At 31.4% G+C, this 18,419-nt stretch overlaps 1 protein-coding gene across 1 annotated transcript; it reads left to right on the top strand.

Annotated features, from left to right (window-relative positions):
- Positions 1 to 574: 574 nt before the first annotated feature.
- On the top strand, positions 575 to 5,046 carry LOC108343698 (protein NRT1/ PTR FAMILY 2.13). The gene is made up of 4 exons (XM_017582034.2): positions 575 to 871; positions 997 to 1,214; positions 3,102 to 3,676; positions 3,995 to 5,046. The coding sequence occupies exons 1-4, from the start codon at positions 685 to 687 to the stop codon at positions 4,893 to 4,895; spliced, it is 1,881 nt and encodes a 626-aa protein (XP_017437523.1). The 5' UTR covers positions 575 to 684; the 3' UTR covers positions 4,896 to 5,046.
- The last annotated feature ends 13,373 nt before the right edge of the window (positions 5,047 to 18,419 follow it).

The raw sequence follows: 18,419 nt of genomic DNA on the forward strand, positions 1-18,419 counted from the left end.
ATATAGAAAAATAACATTTTATACTTCAAGTTCTCTAAGTATAATTAGTGAATTTTCAGCCCTACAAATTTGAGTTTCCAATAAATTAAGTGATTCTTTTGGCACTGGAAAATGAATTCTTAACATGAACGATAAAATGTTTATTCTGATAGATAATATTGAAACATGTTGATATCTCGAATTTGTTTTGGAAAAGGGTTTATCCCAGAAGAAAAAAAAAAGAAAAAAAAATATAATGCTTGACACCACATGTTGTTTCTACAAATTTCAGTATCAGCATGCAACCTATGTAATCTACACGTGCCAGAAGTGGTGGTTAAAGAAAGATAGTGGGATCCAAAAAACAGGTTTGAACGTATAGGTGCATGGTCCCCACAAGTCCACTGAGCATAGCAAATACTGCACGCAATCCATCTACAACATGCTCCTGCATGACTGAGAGTAGGTTAAACGTACCACCCGCTACTTTCTTTTCCTTTGTACGTATTCTACAAACTCAATACCATGCTGCTACGCTGCCTAATTCATAATCATATACGTAAACCATTCAATCATTGAGCACTATATATATATACATCACTGCTTCCATTCTTAGTTTCATCACAGGCTTTTAGCTCCAAACCACCAACACATACATGAAACCATCCTAGTTATCTACCAACACAATTTAAATATTCTCAGATAATGTCGGCTAAGGGAAAAAAACTCTCTTTCTCTCACTCTTCCTGGTCACTTCTCTGCTGCAGAAATGGTATTTCTGCAACTTCAGCACCAGACACGCACAAAAACAGCGATGAGCTAAGCAAAAACAGTTCACGATCAGGCGATAACAAGAAGCCAGGAGGATGGAAGGCTATGCCTTATATTTTAGGTATCACTTATTCTTTTCTTGTTTTCCTTCCACGAGCATGTTATCATTTTTTTTCACAAAAGTAAGAACAAATTACACATAATTTGGTCGTGTTTATTTTCTTGTTTGGACCTTTAATGTTGCAGGCAATGAAACTTTTGAGAGGTTGGCAGCATTTGGTTTGTTTGCTAACTTTATGGTGTACTTAACAAGAGAGTTTCATTTGGATCAAGTTTATGCTTCCAACATTCTCAATCTATGGAGTGGTGTTACCAACTTTTTCCCTTTGATTGGTGCCTTCATTTCTGATGCTTATGTTGGTCGCTTCCGAACTATAGCTTTTTGTTCCTTTTCTACTCTACTGGTACTGCTTTCTTTACCTCTCTTTATATTTCTTTACACTTTGTCTCAGTGAACTAGTTTCATTCATATATATATATATATATATATATATATATATATATATATATATATATATATATATATATATATATATATATTCATTTTCTCTCTTTCGTTATTATATGAACTTCTTCTGGCTTTGGAGAACACCATTGATAATCAGGTGAAGCAGAACGAACACCTAGAGTTGTTAAGTTCATCATTTTTCAGATCCTAGGTTTAATATTTTTGTGTTGAATATTGATACATGTTTTCCACTGTTTCTAATCGTCACACCAACCATCGTAATTTACTTATTTTCTAATTTTTTATTGATTTATGTCGTCTATCATGCTCACTTTTTTTTTCTTTATCTCTGTCTTGTTAGGTATCAAGTAGATTTGTCTACAAATCGTTTTATTTTTTATTTGCTCAGTGGTCTATTATTAGGATTTTAATTTAATATATAAAACAGTAGCTTTATTGGTAATTGTTTTGTCTCTCGTTGCAGTTTAATATTTAAAAGAAAATTGTGATGCTTTGATAGTATAATCATATCACTATTTCATTTACATTTATTATTATCATTTGAATATAATATTTATTATTAAAGGTTGTTAGATGGTTGATTTAAAAAAGTTGTATGAAATTATTGGTTTCCTTAAAAACATTGTTTCTAAATCATACAAAAAAGATAACGATATAATTAAGAAAAGAATTGAAGTGTCGGGTAAAACATTTTGATGTGGACACAGCGATCAAAGAACAGATAATACAGTAGAAAAGTTGCATATGAACTCGATTTATCTCTTTCACAAAAAAAGAAAAGATGACTGTTATTGGTAATTAAAACAAGAACATTTCCATAAAACAGAAATTTCTAAATCAGACACTGCTTACAGTCACTGGAACCGTGGATGAAAACAGAGAAAGAGACAAATGAAATAGAAAAGAAAGAGAGAGAGAGCAATGATAAATGCATATAATAATTTACTGATTAGACATGAAACTTCAAAATCAAAATTTAATCATAAATTTCTGTACTGGCTACTGTACTTTAGTCAGATGTTTCATGTTTTTTTTTTCTTTTAACTCATTAACTTATGTACATCTGGTATATCATATGATAGATAAATTATTCACCGAGTTGTTTTTCTCAAGAATAAAATATTAAATTCTTAAGTAAAAAAAATAAGAAAGACAGGTGTAATATAAAATTAATTATAATTGTTGCAGATAAAAAATAATATTTTCTTTATGAAAAAATTACTTTTATTTAACGAATACCATATATAGCCATTTCCTGCATGTTATCCCTATCTGCATATTTTATTGCCAGTTTTCATATCATATTTTTATACATGTATTCACATTTTATAGTGGAACGTTACAATGGACTTGATGAGATTAAAGTTGTCCATTGTTAATTATTTGCAGTTGAGAAGTCAGACTTATTCAACTTCTCCTTTGAAATTTCATAGATACGATCCCTAACGTGACAGCACTAGTATATTTTTTGTTGACTTCTATTTTTGGATGTTTGTTCCATAATCAATTCCAAATTCTCCAACTATACCTTTTTATTATTATTTTTCACAAAATTATTGAATAGTATTTTTTATTTTTATTTTAACCCTTGAAATTAAGAAACATATAAACAAGTTTCTCTCCATCATTGACCAAATAATATAGCATAAGAAAGTAAGAAAAATTATGAAGAGTGTTATAGTGTTGAAAAAAACTGTTTGACACTATAAAATAGAAATTAAATTTTTGTATTTGAAAAATAAAAAAGAATTTAAAAAAATAAAAGTGTCGTTATTTCATAGAAATATACGAAATTTTGTAATAAAACTTATTATGATGACAGGGAATGGTGATGGTGAGTTTAACAGCATGGTTACCAAAGTTGCATCCTCCATCATGCAGTCCTGATCAACAAGCACTGAACCAATGTGTTAGAGCTAGCACACGTCACCTAGGTGTCCTACTATCGGGACTTTGCCTTTTAAGCGTAGGGTCTGCTGGCATAAGGCCATGTAGCATTCCTTTTGGTGTGGATCAATTTGACCCCACCACAGATGAAGGGAAGAAAGGGATCAATAGCTTCTTCAATTGGTACTACACCACCTTCACAGTGGTCTTGTTGATCACTCAAACAGTCGTTGTCTATATTCAAGACTCCGTTAGCTGGAAGATAGGTTTCGCCATCCCAACCCTCTGCATGCTTTCTTCCATCATCATGTTCTTTGTCGGAACAAGGATCTACGTGCATGTCAAACCAGAAGGAAGCATTTTCTCTAGCATTGCACAAGTTCTCGTCGCTGCTTACAGAAAGAGAAAACTTGACCTTCCAACTGACAAACAACTTGATGGCCTTTTCTATGATCCTCCACTTGTTGGATTTCGTCTGTTGTCAAAGCTACCGTTCACCAACCAATTCAGGTGGGATAATATTCTGAGACCAAACAAATGTTTAAACTACTATTTTACTTTTCAATCTCTTTTTTTTCTTTACAAATATAAAACATCATTTTCCTAATGTTATAGATAGATATCTCTATAGGTGGAGTGGCCAATGTTGCATTTGCAAGAGCCACGAGATTTATTATATATATATATATATCAACATCATGGGTGCGTGTGTCATTATCCAACATATCATTAACAAATAATTAAAGGTCCTACCAATACTATCTTGTATATATCATACAATATATACATTAATTGTTTCTAGAACTTTGATTCAACTTATTTTAACAGGGCATTGAATAAAGCAGCTGTAATGATGGAGGGGGAGGTAAACCCTGATGGGAGTAGAGTTAACAAGTGGAAGCTTGTGAGCATCCAGGAAGTGGAAGAGGTGAAATGTTTGGCAAGAGTTTTTCCAATTTGGGCTGCTGGGATCCTTGGTTTCACTTCGATGGCACAACAAGGAACATTTACTGTGTCACAAGCCATGAAAATGGACAGACACCTAGGACCGAATTTTCAAATCCCAGCAGGTTCACTTGGGGTGATATCATTCATCACCATAGGTGTGTGGGTTCCATTCTATGACAGAATCATGGTGCCAGCACTGAGAAGAGTGACGAAACATGAAGGGGGGATCACTCTCCTGCAGAGAATTGGAATTGGTATGGTGTTTTCCGTTCTGTCTATGGTTGCTGCTGCTCTGGTGGAAAAAGTGAGAAGAGACACGGCAAATGCAAATCCAACTCCACTTGGTATTGCTCCAATGTCTGTTCTGTGGCTGGTCCCACAGCTGGTCCTGATGGGGCTGTGTGAGGCATTCAATGTAATTGGACAGATTGAGTTCTTCAACAGACAATTTCCTGAGAACATGAGAAGCATTGCCAATGCTTTGTTCTCATGCTCTTTTGCTGGGGCCAGCTATGTTAGCAGTGCACTTGTCACCACTGTTCATCATGCCACAGGAACACATACCCATCCTGATTGGTTGACAAATGATATCAATTCTGGCAGGCTTGATTACTTTTACTATCTTGTTGCAGGAATTGGAGTCCTCAACTTCCTTTATTTTCTCTTTGTGGCTCAAAGATATCACTACAAGGGAATCGTTGCCCTCCCTCAAGATGTCGAGTTAGGTTCAAAAGGAGAATTAGGTCACTATACTGCTCCTAAGTGTGAAGATTCTACATAATAGCAAGAAGACAAAAATCATGCATACATATAAATATAAATGCTTATATGTATTTTGAAAGTTTGGCTTTATGTTCTATTTTAATCCATGTAAAATATTAGTCGTTAGTATTATGTTAGTGAGAGAAATTAATCTAATAAATCTTGTTTTACTTTTTTTTTTTTTAAATTTATCAAGTCCATTTTATAATTTAAAATGTTAGTAAAGAAAGTTGAATCTTCGACCTCTTCTAACTTTTCTTTCAATTTTATTATTGAATCATCTTAACGTGTTTAATGTATGAAAATTATAATAATCTTTTTATTTTTGAGATTACGACTAAATTAATAAACATAAACTCAAACCAAACTTAATCCCGAAATCTTAAACCTAATTTGATAAGAACATTTTGCCTCATTTTTAATTTATGTGTATGTAACTTTTTTTATCACAAACTTTACAATTTAGAAAGAAGCACAGAGAGAAAAGAGTAATGCCATCCTAAAGATGATAATGGACGTAACAGAAAGTGATAAAGAATAAAAGTGATAAAAACAATGTTTTTTTAAAAAAATTTTACAGACAGTTTATTTAATAATTTGTAATTGATTCGTTTCAAATACACCAACCAATAAAATAATTTCAAAAAATTATTAAAAGAAATTGTTAACACGTCGTAATTCAAAACTATATTATATACATATGACACTGTCCTTCGCATATCACAAAGCAAGCTTCCACTAAGAAATTTTCCCAAGTACTTACCTCAACATAAAGTATTGTATACTTACAAAAGTTTCGCATGATTTAATATCAAAGTCAAATTTGTAATTTTAAACTTCACAAATATCATTCTATTAGTCAAAGTATATATATAAATTCTTAATTTTAAAGTATTTCTTAAAGATAAAATTATAATGAAACACTAAACTTTAAAATAAATAATACATCCTCCATTACCATTAAAAGTTACTGTAGGAAACAAATAATACCTTCAACGTGATAATTAATTGCCATTTAAAGTTATTACACACACATATAGTAATGGATTATGTTCACAATGGAGTATCTTTTAATTCTTAATTAAATAATATGGGAGGTTAAGTGGGCAAGGCACAAAATCAGTGTCCCCCAGTTCTGATATTGTAACTTTGTCCAAATAAAATGAACAATATTAAGTTAAGTGCGCCAGATCATTTTCTTATTTTATTAAAAACATATAAAATAAAAAGTGAGTTCACTTAAATCTTAAAATATCAGAAAAATCATTAAATAATGCTATTGGAAGATGTGGAAGTCTTCAAAATAATTACTTTTTAGAAGAAATATATAGTGGTGATTATATTTTTCTGAAGTATTTTTCAGATTATGATCATTTTCACCTGTATGTTATATTTTAAAACTTTAGAATATAATTTTTTTTTAAATTTTTAAACAGTTTAATTTCGTGCATTAACATTCACAAAATCGCCATAATGATGTATGGTAACTTTTTATATTCCTTTTAATACGAGAGGCCAGTTTACTCTCTCGTACTTGTTCAATTCAATTTACCTAAGAAAAATAAAACTTCTGCCATCGTTGAATGGATGAAAACAGATCAATTGAACCCATACATAAAATTTTTCAAATCCCTTTAAAAAAGACAAGTACACATGTGAACCTTTTACTCGCCTTTCTTTTGCTTTCGGCATGAATGGTCAATATCATAGTAAACAAAACCATGATATCTTGGTATATTCTTGTCTGTTTGTAAAATATGGTGAGGAAGGAACAGTAAAAACTACATCAACAAAAAAATGGTTTGAAATTAGATCCAATTTACACAACTAAAACTAAAGAGACTACAAACACACACTTACATTGAAAGACCAATAAGACATCAAATTGACATGTCTCGTGTAAAAGAAAAGTGGGAATCGGAGAGGATTTGGAACAGTGCTTGTCACTTCTCCTTGCAATCATCCATGGGAAAGAATTCTATTTTGGATACATATTCTTATTCTTCAATTCGAGTAGATCAGACAAAATTTCAGAAAACAAAGCCATAGAATAGTCAAACACAGACTTAACAAATCTTAGCATCTACCCACTTTTCCCACATGAATATATGTGCATTTCAAGGGATTGTGACTTCTGGATTGGACAATGAATCATGCATTTGAAGACTACACAAATATATGGCATTCTTGTGATAATTCTTCGTGTGACAGCGAGAGTCTTTGTGGTGTACCACATTTCTTGTGGTGGAAAAGGGGTCCAAAGTTCCTTCCTTTTCACATGTATATCACGATTCCACTAACAATGATACACAGATAAAGAAGCTTCTACTAACATACTTGTTCTTACCTAAATTTTATTGGATTGATTTGAGGTGAATTGGACTTCGTATGGTTGAGTATCCGAACTTTGAGTCGTCCAAGAGGGGAAATTCACTTGCAAGGATTTCAATGCTTAAATCATTAAGAGAAATTTGAAAATAGAATGAATGTTAAGTTAGATTACTCAACCGTATTTATATATAGACTTTGCGGATCTCTTAGTATAACAACAAATAAAATAAGCTTAAAATATAACAACAGATTAATAATTATAATAACTAGATTTAATTTATTATTATCACAAATATCAATATCATATTTTCCTAATTTTAGGGGCATTAACATTTCATATAGATATCATACTTGTTGGATCGTTTTGAATCTAACAATAATAATAATATATTTTGAGCTGAGTATGTACATGAGTCCCACAATCTTGAAAGTAAATAATTTTTTCAAGTGGACCAAGTTATTAAATGAATGAATTTATTATGTTACTCTTAACACAAGATTGAGTTGTATTTAATGTTTTTTAGTATATTTGGCGCAAGATCGACTCAATGTTATTAACATATTACTAACAATCTTTTTTAGCTTAATGACTCAATGTTTTCTCATATTTAAAGATCGATCTAGGTTGGCACAATATGCGGTATATTTATCAATTGCTTGTTAAGGTTAAGATCAACATTGGATAGCTAATACTACCTTTAGTCTTTTTTTAACTTGGACCTTATTCAAGATTAAATGAATTAATACATTTGTTAATTTTAGTTCATTGTTCAGAAACTTATATAGTAATGCTTTTAAATGCTAAATTTATATAAAATTTTCTCAGATAAGTCCATATTGGACATTCGTAAGTCCATGAGAATTATAGAGTTTGTGAAATTAAAATATCTTAAAAAAATAATTTTTAGTTGCATAAATTTTTTTGAATATTATAATGTTTATATTAATGTAATTCAAGTTAAATTTGATTCATTAAAAATGTGAAAATAAATTGCTTTAAGCTTCAAATTAAGGACAATAGCAAATTCTGGAAAATACTGCTCCACATCCCTAACTTTTACTTATACATTCCCTTTTCCATGAGCGAGGCCACAAAATTATTAACTTTTACTATTACACCTTCCTATTTCCTTATTATCACCCCTCTTACCACTCATAAAATTAGATCCTTTAATATGTTGCCAAGTGACAATGCTCCACTTATGAATCTAGCCAATGTGATGCCACATGTCTGTCATCTTCAATCACTTCCCAGCCAACAGAAACCCTAGCTACCATCACAGACCAAATTGTGCCACCATGGACGAAACCTGTAGAAAAAAACCAATCCTAAATCGTGAATTAATCACGCCTCCATCGCAAACCGCCACCAACGTCTTTATGCTTCCAAACACCTAGCATATTAGAGCTCATCCATTGCGATAGTAGAACCACCGCAAGTCAAAATAGCGAGTCATTAAAACCCACCATCACCAACACAAATCTCCTCTTCAATCACAGAATCCCTAATTTTGAGAGAAATAAGAACTTTCACGTGGCAATTTCTTATTGAACGGTCAACAAATCAAATATTCAAAGTTAGTCAAGTTTAGTCAAATGGACAAAGCAAGAAGAGCTTAATTAAAATTTTGGACAAAATTCAGTTTTTGATAATTTATTTGACATTTTACAAAATAATTAATTTAATTATATCTAAAAATATCAATTAAAATAGATATTATTTTTAAAACTAATCAAATCTATTAATTATTTAGGAGATATTACTCTACCAGATAAAAGATCTTATCAACAAAAAGGTCAGAATTGAAGTCCAATCAAATTTATATACAGAGACCTAGGAGATGCAGAAAAGGGAGGAATTAGCAACTCTGGTTTTATGCAACTGTCATCCACTATATCTCTCACCTTCTTCGCACCCTTTTCTTACCCCACCCATGAAGGGCTAAACTTCTAGGATTGGTTTAACTCGAATTTTATTATGGGTTCTGAAGTTAACTTAAAATAATGTATTTGTTCTTTTGATTATTATTTTGGGTTATCTCCATCTGTCCCCTCTGAATCACATAAAAAGTAACGGTTTTTACATTATAACTAATTAGATAGTTGTTTTAATCTATATGCATGTTGATCACATAACTCTAAAGATTTTTAATTTTGATTGAGAATATACTCCAATTAAAGTTATGAACTTTCATATGATTAAATGAGTTTTTGCTACCAATTGAGAATGTACTTTGATTAGTGGTAAAATTTTTAACAATAATTAGTCAAAAATGTATTTTGATTAATTAACTTTTAATTTGGTTAAGAGCTAAAAGAATATATATGATTAAACATAATAGAATTTAATTGAGAATGTACTTTGGTTGAATTTATTATGAATAATTTAAAAATGTCTTGCTTTTAATTGATAATCTAATTTGATTAATAGTAAGATCGTCAAGAAATTAATTAAGAATTTACTTTAATTATTTTGAAATAAAAAAATAATCAATTGAAAAATAATTTGTAGATAACTAATCATGAATCTATTTTGGAAAAGTAGTGAAATTAGCCTGTTTATTATAATTTTTTTAAAGTGTTTTAATAATTTTTTATTTAAATTATTATTATCAAATTCATATTTATATTCTTTCATTTAAACTTTAATTATTAAATTCCAATAGGTTAGGTTTTACTTTTATCTTTTATTGTTACATTGTGTTTTACTAATCTTTCATAGGATTTCATAAGAATCCATCATTGAAAGTCAATTCCGTATTCATTGGGATACGACTTAGGGTTAACTTAACACTGTCTAGTTTGTTAATTACTAACTTGATAATAGTGAGGCTGAATTGATTAAGTAGTGGTAATTTGATAGTGTCAACAACAACATATCAAACACTTGTAAGTCCATGGTCGGACACATATAAGTCCATGGTTAGACACTCATAAGGTACTTAGAGTATTTTCTAAATAGGTCCATGGTTGGACACTCATGCTCGGATTTACAAAGTAGTCATATGTTTTGACGCTCATGTTTGGATTTACTGAGTAATCACATATTCGGACACTAGGCTTGGATTTACCAATTAATATCAAGTTCAGATGTCGAGCTCAGATTTATCAAGCAGTCACAAGTTGAGATGCTCGAATTAGATTTACTGAGTAGTCGCATATTCAGTCATTGGGATCGAATTTACCTAGTAGTCACATATTTAGACATTATTCATGCACTTATGAAACATAAAGTGTATGTGGTGTCTCGTTAAAACCTTGCTCGACAAAACCTATTTTAGTAAAAACCTAGTTGAAGGAAAAAGAGTACACTTATTTGCATCATTGTGCTACAAAATAGTAAAGTAAAAGCTAAATGTTTGACGTAATTATGATGTCACTAGCCTCATCCCGTGTAATATCCAACTCGATAGTGTGTTATTTGGGATAGTTCTAATGCCACGGGCCTTATGTCGTACTTCTCGTATGAAATCTGTCTCAACCTATTTCTTTCTATGTATATTGTGTTCCCACATTTTTGTGGTTCGAACTTGTCCTGAATCAAACAATTATCATTGAAATAATCTAATTTGGACTTATAAAGTACAGTTTTCGATCATCTATTTAATTATTGTCACGTTTTATTTCTCGTCTGAGAAACAATTTGTTTATGTGGCCAACATATGTTTCTTGATTTCAATTCTGAGTGCATACTTTTGGTACTCAAATTAGGTCTTTAATTTCTGATTGAGGATTTAGATTGATCTCTTCGTAGTCCTCCCTTTGTAATGTTGTTATCTTTAGTTAACAATATTGTTGGTTATCTGTGATTGATGTTGGGAGTTGCAAAGCCTATGATGAAGTAGTATTACATGGAGTTTCAAGTTTATCTCTTCTTCGAGCTTAAGTTCGTTCTTTTACTCACATGTTGTATCGTTATGCAACTCTTTACTTTGCTACCTTTTCTCATATTCAAGACTCTTGTGTATTTCATGTATGAAGTTTAGATCAAGTTGGTAATCCTTATTATAGTGCTCCTTAACAAAGTGTTGTCTTGCCAATCTCTAGTAGTGAGTACTTCCTCGTTTTCTATGAAGATGATTTTGATGAAGCTTTGGGCTTTTAAAGAAGATTGGTGTAAGTTGACACTAGTACCACCCAAATTTCTAGCTATCCAGTGCATAAAACCTTTATGGAGGGAAATATTGTTGAAGGTTTACTAAATAGACTTCTAGAAAAGAGAGGTGAGTTACAATGGACAAACTTAAAAGCCTTATCTTTCCCAACTAGATTTTTCTTTATATACGTTTTACAAATTTCCTCACAGAAACTCATGCTTTTGATTTGATGAAACATCCTTAATCATGACACAAACAATTTGGTATAGAATATCATTAATACTTCACCCTCTTTCACCTAAGTTTCTTCTCAAACCATGTGTATAAGGTCGATCAAGTTATGAGTTATCATTATTGAGTGCTTCATTAGAGTTTTGTCTTCTTCAAGGATTCTCCGGGTTTTATCGTGTTCATAACATCGGATGAGAATGACGTCTTTTTACTTGATGAGGGGTACATGATGAGTTTGTATTATTGTACTGTGACAAATGAGAAAGCTTAGTATGAAACATTATTTCCTTTTGGTGTAAAGAATGATTGTGATTGATCCAATTACTTTTGGTTTCGAAGAATAACTTGCCTTCTTGCTTTTGTTGGTTTGGTCCACTCCAATGATATGGAAGGAAATTTTCTGAGGCTAAGCAAGCTAGCTCACTTAACTTGGGAGGTTTGTTGTTTTGCCTCTTGTTGGGCAATTAGAGGTTGTTCGCTAGGTGAGTGGGATTGTGTTCTTGGGTGTTTTTGAATTATTTTCAATTATGTGTATGGTTCTAAAAGTAATAATGATTTGTTGTATTATCTATGATAAGGTTTGGAACATATGTGCGAATGGAATGAGGTGTGTAAGAGTTCTAAGGAGGATTCTTAATGGTTGTATCAAAGTGTTATTAGTATGAATGCAGGGAGCTCAGTCTTGGGAAATATCCTGACACTCTAATGGTAATTCTTTTTCTTAAGTAGAGAGGATTGATACATGTAATGAGAGTAGTAGGAGGACTTAGCCTAGGTGCTTCTAGTATGGCCTAAGACGCGGTACAGACTAACCTTGTAAGGGTGGTAGGGTGAAACCCGTTGACAATGACTTGGCAAAGCAGTAGAGGCTACCACAAGTGCACAACCCGCTATAGCTCGACATTCATATTAAATCCAAATAGTTCTGTCTAGGTCTTGACATGTTTAAGATGTTTGAAATGCTTTATATGAAATGTGACCTATGTATAAAATGATAAAGTATATTATAATTTGTTTTGTATCACTAGTTTACCCTTTTGTTTGCATGTCTTATTGGTGTTCTTGTATGTGATTGTCTTAACTATGATCATTTTGTGGGTATGAGCAGAGGGTGATGAGGTGACCGTTGAGCAATCTTAGAAAATGAAGACGAACTAGAAGCTTAGTAGTTTTTATAATAAATCTTTAATAGTTTTTTTTTTCTTTGGTTATTTTGAAACCACTAAATCTTGTGTATATATGATTTTAAGCTTAATAAATCTGAGTTTGATTATGGTTATATTTAAATAACTTAATAAGATTTTATATTATCTAGTTATTAATTGATTTATTTTATTAATTATATGATAATTCTAGTTTAATACGGATGTTACACTTAAATATTAAGCTCGATTACATATGAAATATAATATTTTATATATGACACGTAAATACTGCTAATTTATATTTTTGTTATAAAAAAAGTAAAATAAATATTTGCAGACATTAGAATTAAGTTATATGTAACTTAAAATTGTTGATACCATTTTCTAAAATAAAATTTTTATTTTATATAGAAATTACTTTTTACTTTGTAATTTATATTTAATGTAATTGTTTCTGAAAACTAGTGTTCCAAAATAACATTTTTTAATTAATGAGTTTGTTGTGAAGAACTATTTATGTATTTAGAGACTTCATCGTGCCACAATAAACATAATTTTCCGTACCTAAACTATTTAGTACTTTTGCGATATTTTTGGAAGCCACGGCATAAAAGAATTCAAACTTGATTTTTTAAAATTAACCAAATAACTGAAAATTAATCCTTATTCTCATTTTTTAAACGTACAAGTTGTTCATTTGTTTTAGATACGAAGAAATTAATTGTTGGAAATAAGTTTTAGAAAAATAATAACATAAGAAAAGTAAATTTTAAGTACGATTAATATAAACCATTAATATTAGAACGATTTTAATATATCTTGTTATAGAATAAAAAAATATTCAGAAATTCTTTTAAATAATTTCATTTTTAAAAATGTAATTAGAACATATTTAATTGTTCATAAGTTTAATTTTTTCTATATATTTTGATATTAAGATCAAGAAAGAAAAATCGTCTTATTATTAAACTTCAAAAAGTAATAAAATAAATTTATTCATATTAAAAAGAAGTACAATTTTATAAAAACGGTTAGGAATTTGTAAGAGCTTAAAAAATAATATATTAGAAGTGATAGTGTGTTTTAAATAATGAGACTCATTTATTTTAATATTAAAAGTTTAAATGTATAAATATAATTTTGAGTTTTATTACCTACAATATTATTTCTTTAAAAATTGTTCCCTAAGGTTTTTTACTATCTCTCTAAACCTTTTTATTCTTAGTTCATCTGTTTGAAAATTAGAGAGTGCCTAAGTGATTATCGAGACGAGGTTTTCAAGTCTAAGTTAGTTTTTGCTCTTTTCTCTAATTTATGTATTTTTTATGCATGTGAACATTGTTCTATCGCATGTGTCATTTTAGTCTTTTATAAGATTTTTTGTTGATCAATAACAATATGTTTTTATCATGATTTTGAGTTTTCCTTAAACTTAATAGATAAGGGAGCTAACTACCATATTTTAAAGTCTTTTAATACGTCTCTAGTATGTGATGCATGTTGAATTTGATATGAAATTGTAGTTTGGTATGAAAATTCTATTTAGATGGCTTGGTGAGTGTAATTTGTTTTTGGTTATATGGAATTGATGAATTTTCTTTCTGGAATTAATTAAAAGTGTGTGCTGAAATCTGGTGGTTCAAAATGATTGTATGTAGATTAAATTGATTAGTTTGGTGTTGACTTGATAAACTAAGTCTATAGTCATTTGAGCAAGTTGGTATTCAATTTGGCCTTGAAACATGTTTTTGGACCAAGCACTGAGTCAGAAATACCAATTTGGTCATTTGAATAAGTCTTTAGTTCATAAGATCAAAGTTATACCACTACAAGTTTCTGGATGTCAGCTTTCACTGTTGAGCGGCCCAAATGCGAATGGTTTGACGAACTGGGCACTGTTGAGCGCTAGTTACCACTACAGGAACTAAATTCATGTTAATTCGCTAAACGAGAGAAAATATGAGAGCTTTGGCCCTCAGCGCTCCCTGTTGCAAGGCTAGTGTTGTTTTCTATGGATTTCTGATTCTAAATTGTTTTGAAGTGGTTTATATGAATTTAATGCATGCTTATTTTAATTTTTTTTATGCTTCATGGTAAACATGGTTTGAGTATGTATGGAGTATGTAGTGAGGAAAATTTCAAGGATAAGTTCTTGTAATGGTTTCAAATAGTGTATATATTGATGTAAAGATTCTGCATTGGGATTTAACCCGACACTCTAATAATCATCCAATCTCAAGTAGAGAAGAGTGGACTATGTGATGAGAGGGGCATGAGGTCTTAGTCTAAGAGCTTCACCTTGACCATAGATGGTTGATAGACTAACCTTGTATGTAGTAGCTTGGGTGGACAAGCTGTTCCACCAACACAAGTGCAAAATTCCCAGAGTTTGACATTAATACATGTATCCGGATGGTAAAGTCTAGAATAAATGATTTATGACTTAAAATTTATTTATATAAATTGTATGTGTTAATATATTTTTTTTTGTTGCATATTTTTTCTTTTTAGTAAATTAGTTTTCTCTTCTGTCTTTACATGTTTGCGTATTTGTCTTTTCTTTTGTAATGATCGTCTTAATGGTGAATAGAAAAATATGTATCTATTAATTAGGTGCTTGATGAAGAGTATGCAAAAGACTAAGATAATATGTTTAGTTTTATAAGTTCTTTATAAAAGCTTTATTAAGTTTTTGGTTTCAATATAATATAACTCTTAGTACATTTCAATATTTTATTATAACATATATATTTGTTTGAGTTATTTTTTATTGTTTAATATGAGATGAATTTTTAGTTAAATAAAAATATTACATATACTTATAAATCTTAATAATTATACGAATTCAAAATATAAAATTAAAAACATATACTGATTTTATATCTTTTATACTCTACAATGTAACATCCCAGATTATATAAAATTATACAATATAGTAGTCCACATTTTAGTATAATAGAACAGTTAGAAAAAGACTTGCAGATAAAGTCTTAAGGTTACAATCATCTCAAAATGGCTATAATTTAAAACTTTTAATACAGAAGAGTATTTCAAAATACACAAAACGCCTATGGATCCTAACTAGGCTAAGCAGCGGTGTCATCTCCCTCCAAGGCCTGCTCCAGAAGCACCTCATCTACCTCTGCTCACATCCTAATGGATGATCATTGCAACAGAAAACACATCACAAACAAAAGACAAACACAAGCAGAAGGGTGAGCTAGATATACAAAAATCATGTTGTAACAATCACACACAACATGCAAGTTTAATTCACATATCCTGGGTCAGTTAACATAACTTGTTACACTTTAAACTTGACTCGTCCGGACTTAGAATGATTGTTGAGCTATGGCGGGTCATGCACTCGTGGTGGCTTCTACTGCTTTGCAAAGCCGTTGCCAATGGGTTTCACCCTACCACACTCATGAGGTTAGTCTGTACCGTGCATTGGAACATAACTGAAGCCTCCAAGACTAAGACCTCTTGCTACTACTCACGACATGGTTCAATCATCTCTACTTGAGAATGATCGACCATTGTAGTTTCAGGATAACCTCCAAGACTGAGCTTCCATGCAAATCATTCTAAAACACACCAAGGGCACTACCATGGATCCTCTCCTTGAGGATCATGGAATTACGTCCAATAACCACACTTTGTTACATTCAATCACCAAACATGTCGCATACATTCACATACTTTCAATGTAATAACATTACCACCATCATACTATGCATTCCAATCATTCCACACACTTAATTCAACCAAAGCAAGAGCAAAAGAGAAATCTGAACTCAGAGGATTCGTAGAGCGCATCCTACACGCAAGGCGAGATAGGAGAGTCTCGCACAGTGCACCTCAATTCGCTATGCGAATTAACTCGCTAAGGCTACAGGCCTTAGGTCTCTCGCATAGCGCACCCAGGTCGCTATGCGAGAGCTCAAATAGAGAGCACACCCAAACCTTTTCACTTTGCGCCCAACTCGTCTTTTTAATTAAAATGGAAGTGGCTCCAGGCCACCACCAGTCGCATAGCGACAGGATTCACTATGCAAATCACAAGGCAAAGAGCAGCACCCTCTGGTCAAGTGCACAGCGCACCAGCTAGCACAACGAATTACCCAGACAGTGAGCACTCTCTACAGGGACTCGCTATGCAAGACAATTCGCATAGCGACTCTACATCATCTGCAGAACGCAAATTCTGTAGAATTATGCACTCACACACCCCCTTACCATTTCTAGGTCTTTTCTCTAATTTCTAATACCTCTAATTCCTATTTTACATTTGATTAAACTTGTCTGGATGTTCCTAAACATTCCTACTACAATTCTAAAGTGATTCCAACCCAACTTTTACGCATCAACAACAATTTCTACAACTTGAGGAACCCCAACCCAATTCTGATACTTTGCACCTATTTGGACCACTTTGGTGACTTAAACAAGTCACAATACATTGGTTAAGTATGCCCCAACAGCCCAAAATCACTCTAGACCTCCAATGCCCAAAATCACTACCTCACTTCCTCTCAAAATGACCTAAAACCCTACTAGAACACTAAGTTTCTACCTAATCAATGTTACAACAGATTCCTAACCCCAAGCACTTCAACATGATTAATTACAGCAATTAGATATATTCAAAACAGTTTACAACCATCACACTCCAATTCCACAGTCATACAGTCCAACACATGCAACTAAATCTTCCCAAACCAAAACACAATACCAACAACGTAGCAGTACAAAAATTCAGTATATACACATACATACAACTAATTATAAAGAAGTATTCTAACTCCCCTTACCTCAAAATCACAACCCACTCACAGGAACTCCTCAACAGCACCTTACACAGCAAGAACTCACAAAACCCTACAAACCACCACATTGGTGATAGACAACAGCTCTTAGAGCTAAAAAAAATTTAGCAGAGAACAGAAAAGGGAAAACACAAGACGCATGCAACCAACAAAGGTTGCATGTGCTAGGTTGAAAACAGTTAGGAAAAGGAAAAATAGCTTACCGGTCAGAATGAAGAAATTGATCGGTCAAAGATGGAGTCCTCTACGCCGTGCACGCTTGGGCACCACCTGATCGAAAATCAAATGGCTCATAGAGGAGAAATGATAGAGAGAGGACAGAGAACTGGAAGAACTTGGGATTTTAAAGAGATAATGGGAGTAGACTAATAAACCAGATTGTTAAAAAAAATCTATTTATACTATGAAAATCTGGTTCTATTAGTCTAATACATTAATCTACTCTTTTAATCCAATAGGTTCTCATACACAATATCAATAAAATATATATATATATATATATATATATATATATATATATTATAGATATTTTTTTAATTATGCATCAAATTTAATTATTGAGTTAATATCTTCCAGATATTCATAACTTAATAATTTAAAATAAGGAAATAAATATTAACAAGATACACGTGTCGGTTTTCCTCGTTCAATTAAAATAAAAGGTTTGTTTTTACTTAATAATATTTAAACGAAAGATGATGTTTAGTTGGGGATTTAATCTTTGGGGTGAGCTTAAGATCATGAACCACGTCAATGATAGAAAAGTGTTTTTAATTCTTATAAATAGAAGGAAATAAGTTGATAATAATAGAAATGAATCAAATTATGATCTAGGTGTATTTTTGCTTTTTTGTTTTAAATGAAAAAGATTTTTTCATATATAATTTTTAATTTATTTTTGTTAGACAAG

The sequence above is a fragment of the Vigna angularis genome, chromosome 10 (assembly GCF_016808095.1).
Source record: "Vigna angularis cultivar LongXiaoDou No.4 chromosome 10, ASM1680809v1, whole genome shotgun sequence".
Classification (NCBI taxonomy): domain Eukaryota; kingdom Viridiplantae; phylum Streptophyta; class Magnoliopsida; order Fabales; family Fabaceae; genus Vigna; species Vigna angularis.

Excerpts from the sequence above, each read along its gene's own strand:
- LOC108343698 (XM_017582034.2), top strand. The coding sequence starts at position 685 with ATGTCGGCTAAGGGAAAAAAACTCTCTTTCTCTCACTCTTCCTGGTCA. Across the intron at positions 1,215-3,101 it reads GTTCCTTTTCTACTCTACTG|GGAATGGTGATGGTGAGTTT; the intron begins GTACTGCTTTCT and ends TTATGATGACAG. Across the intron at positions 3,677-3,994 it reads CCGTTCACCAACCAATTCAG|GGCATTGAATAAAGCAGCTG; the intron begins GTGGGATAATAT and ends TTATTTTAACAG.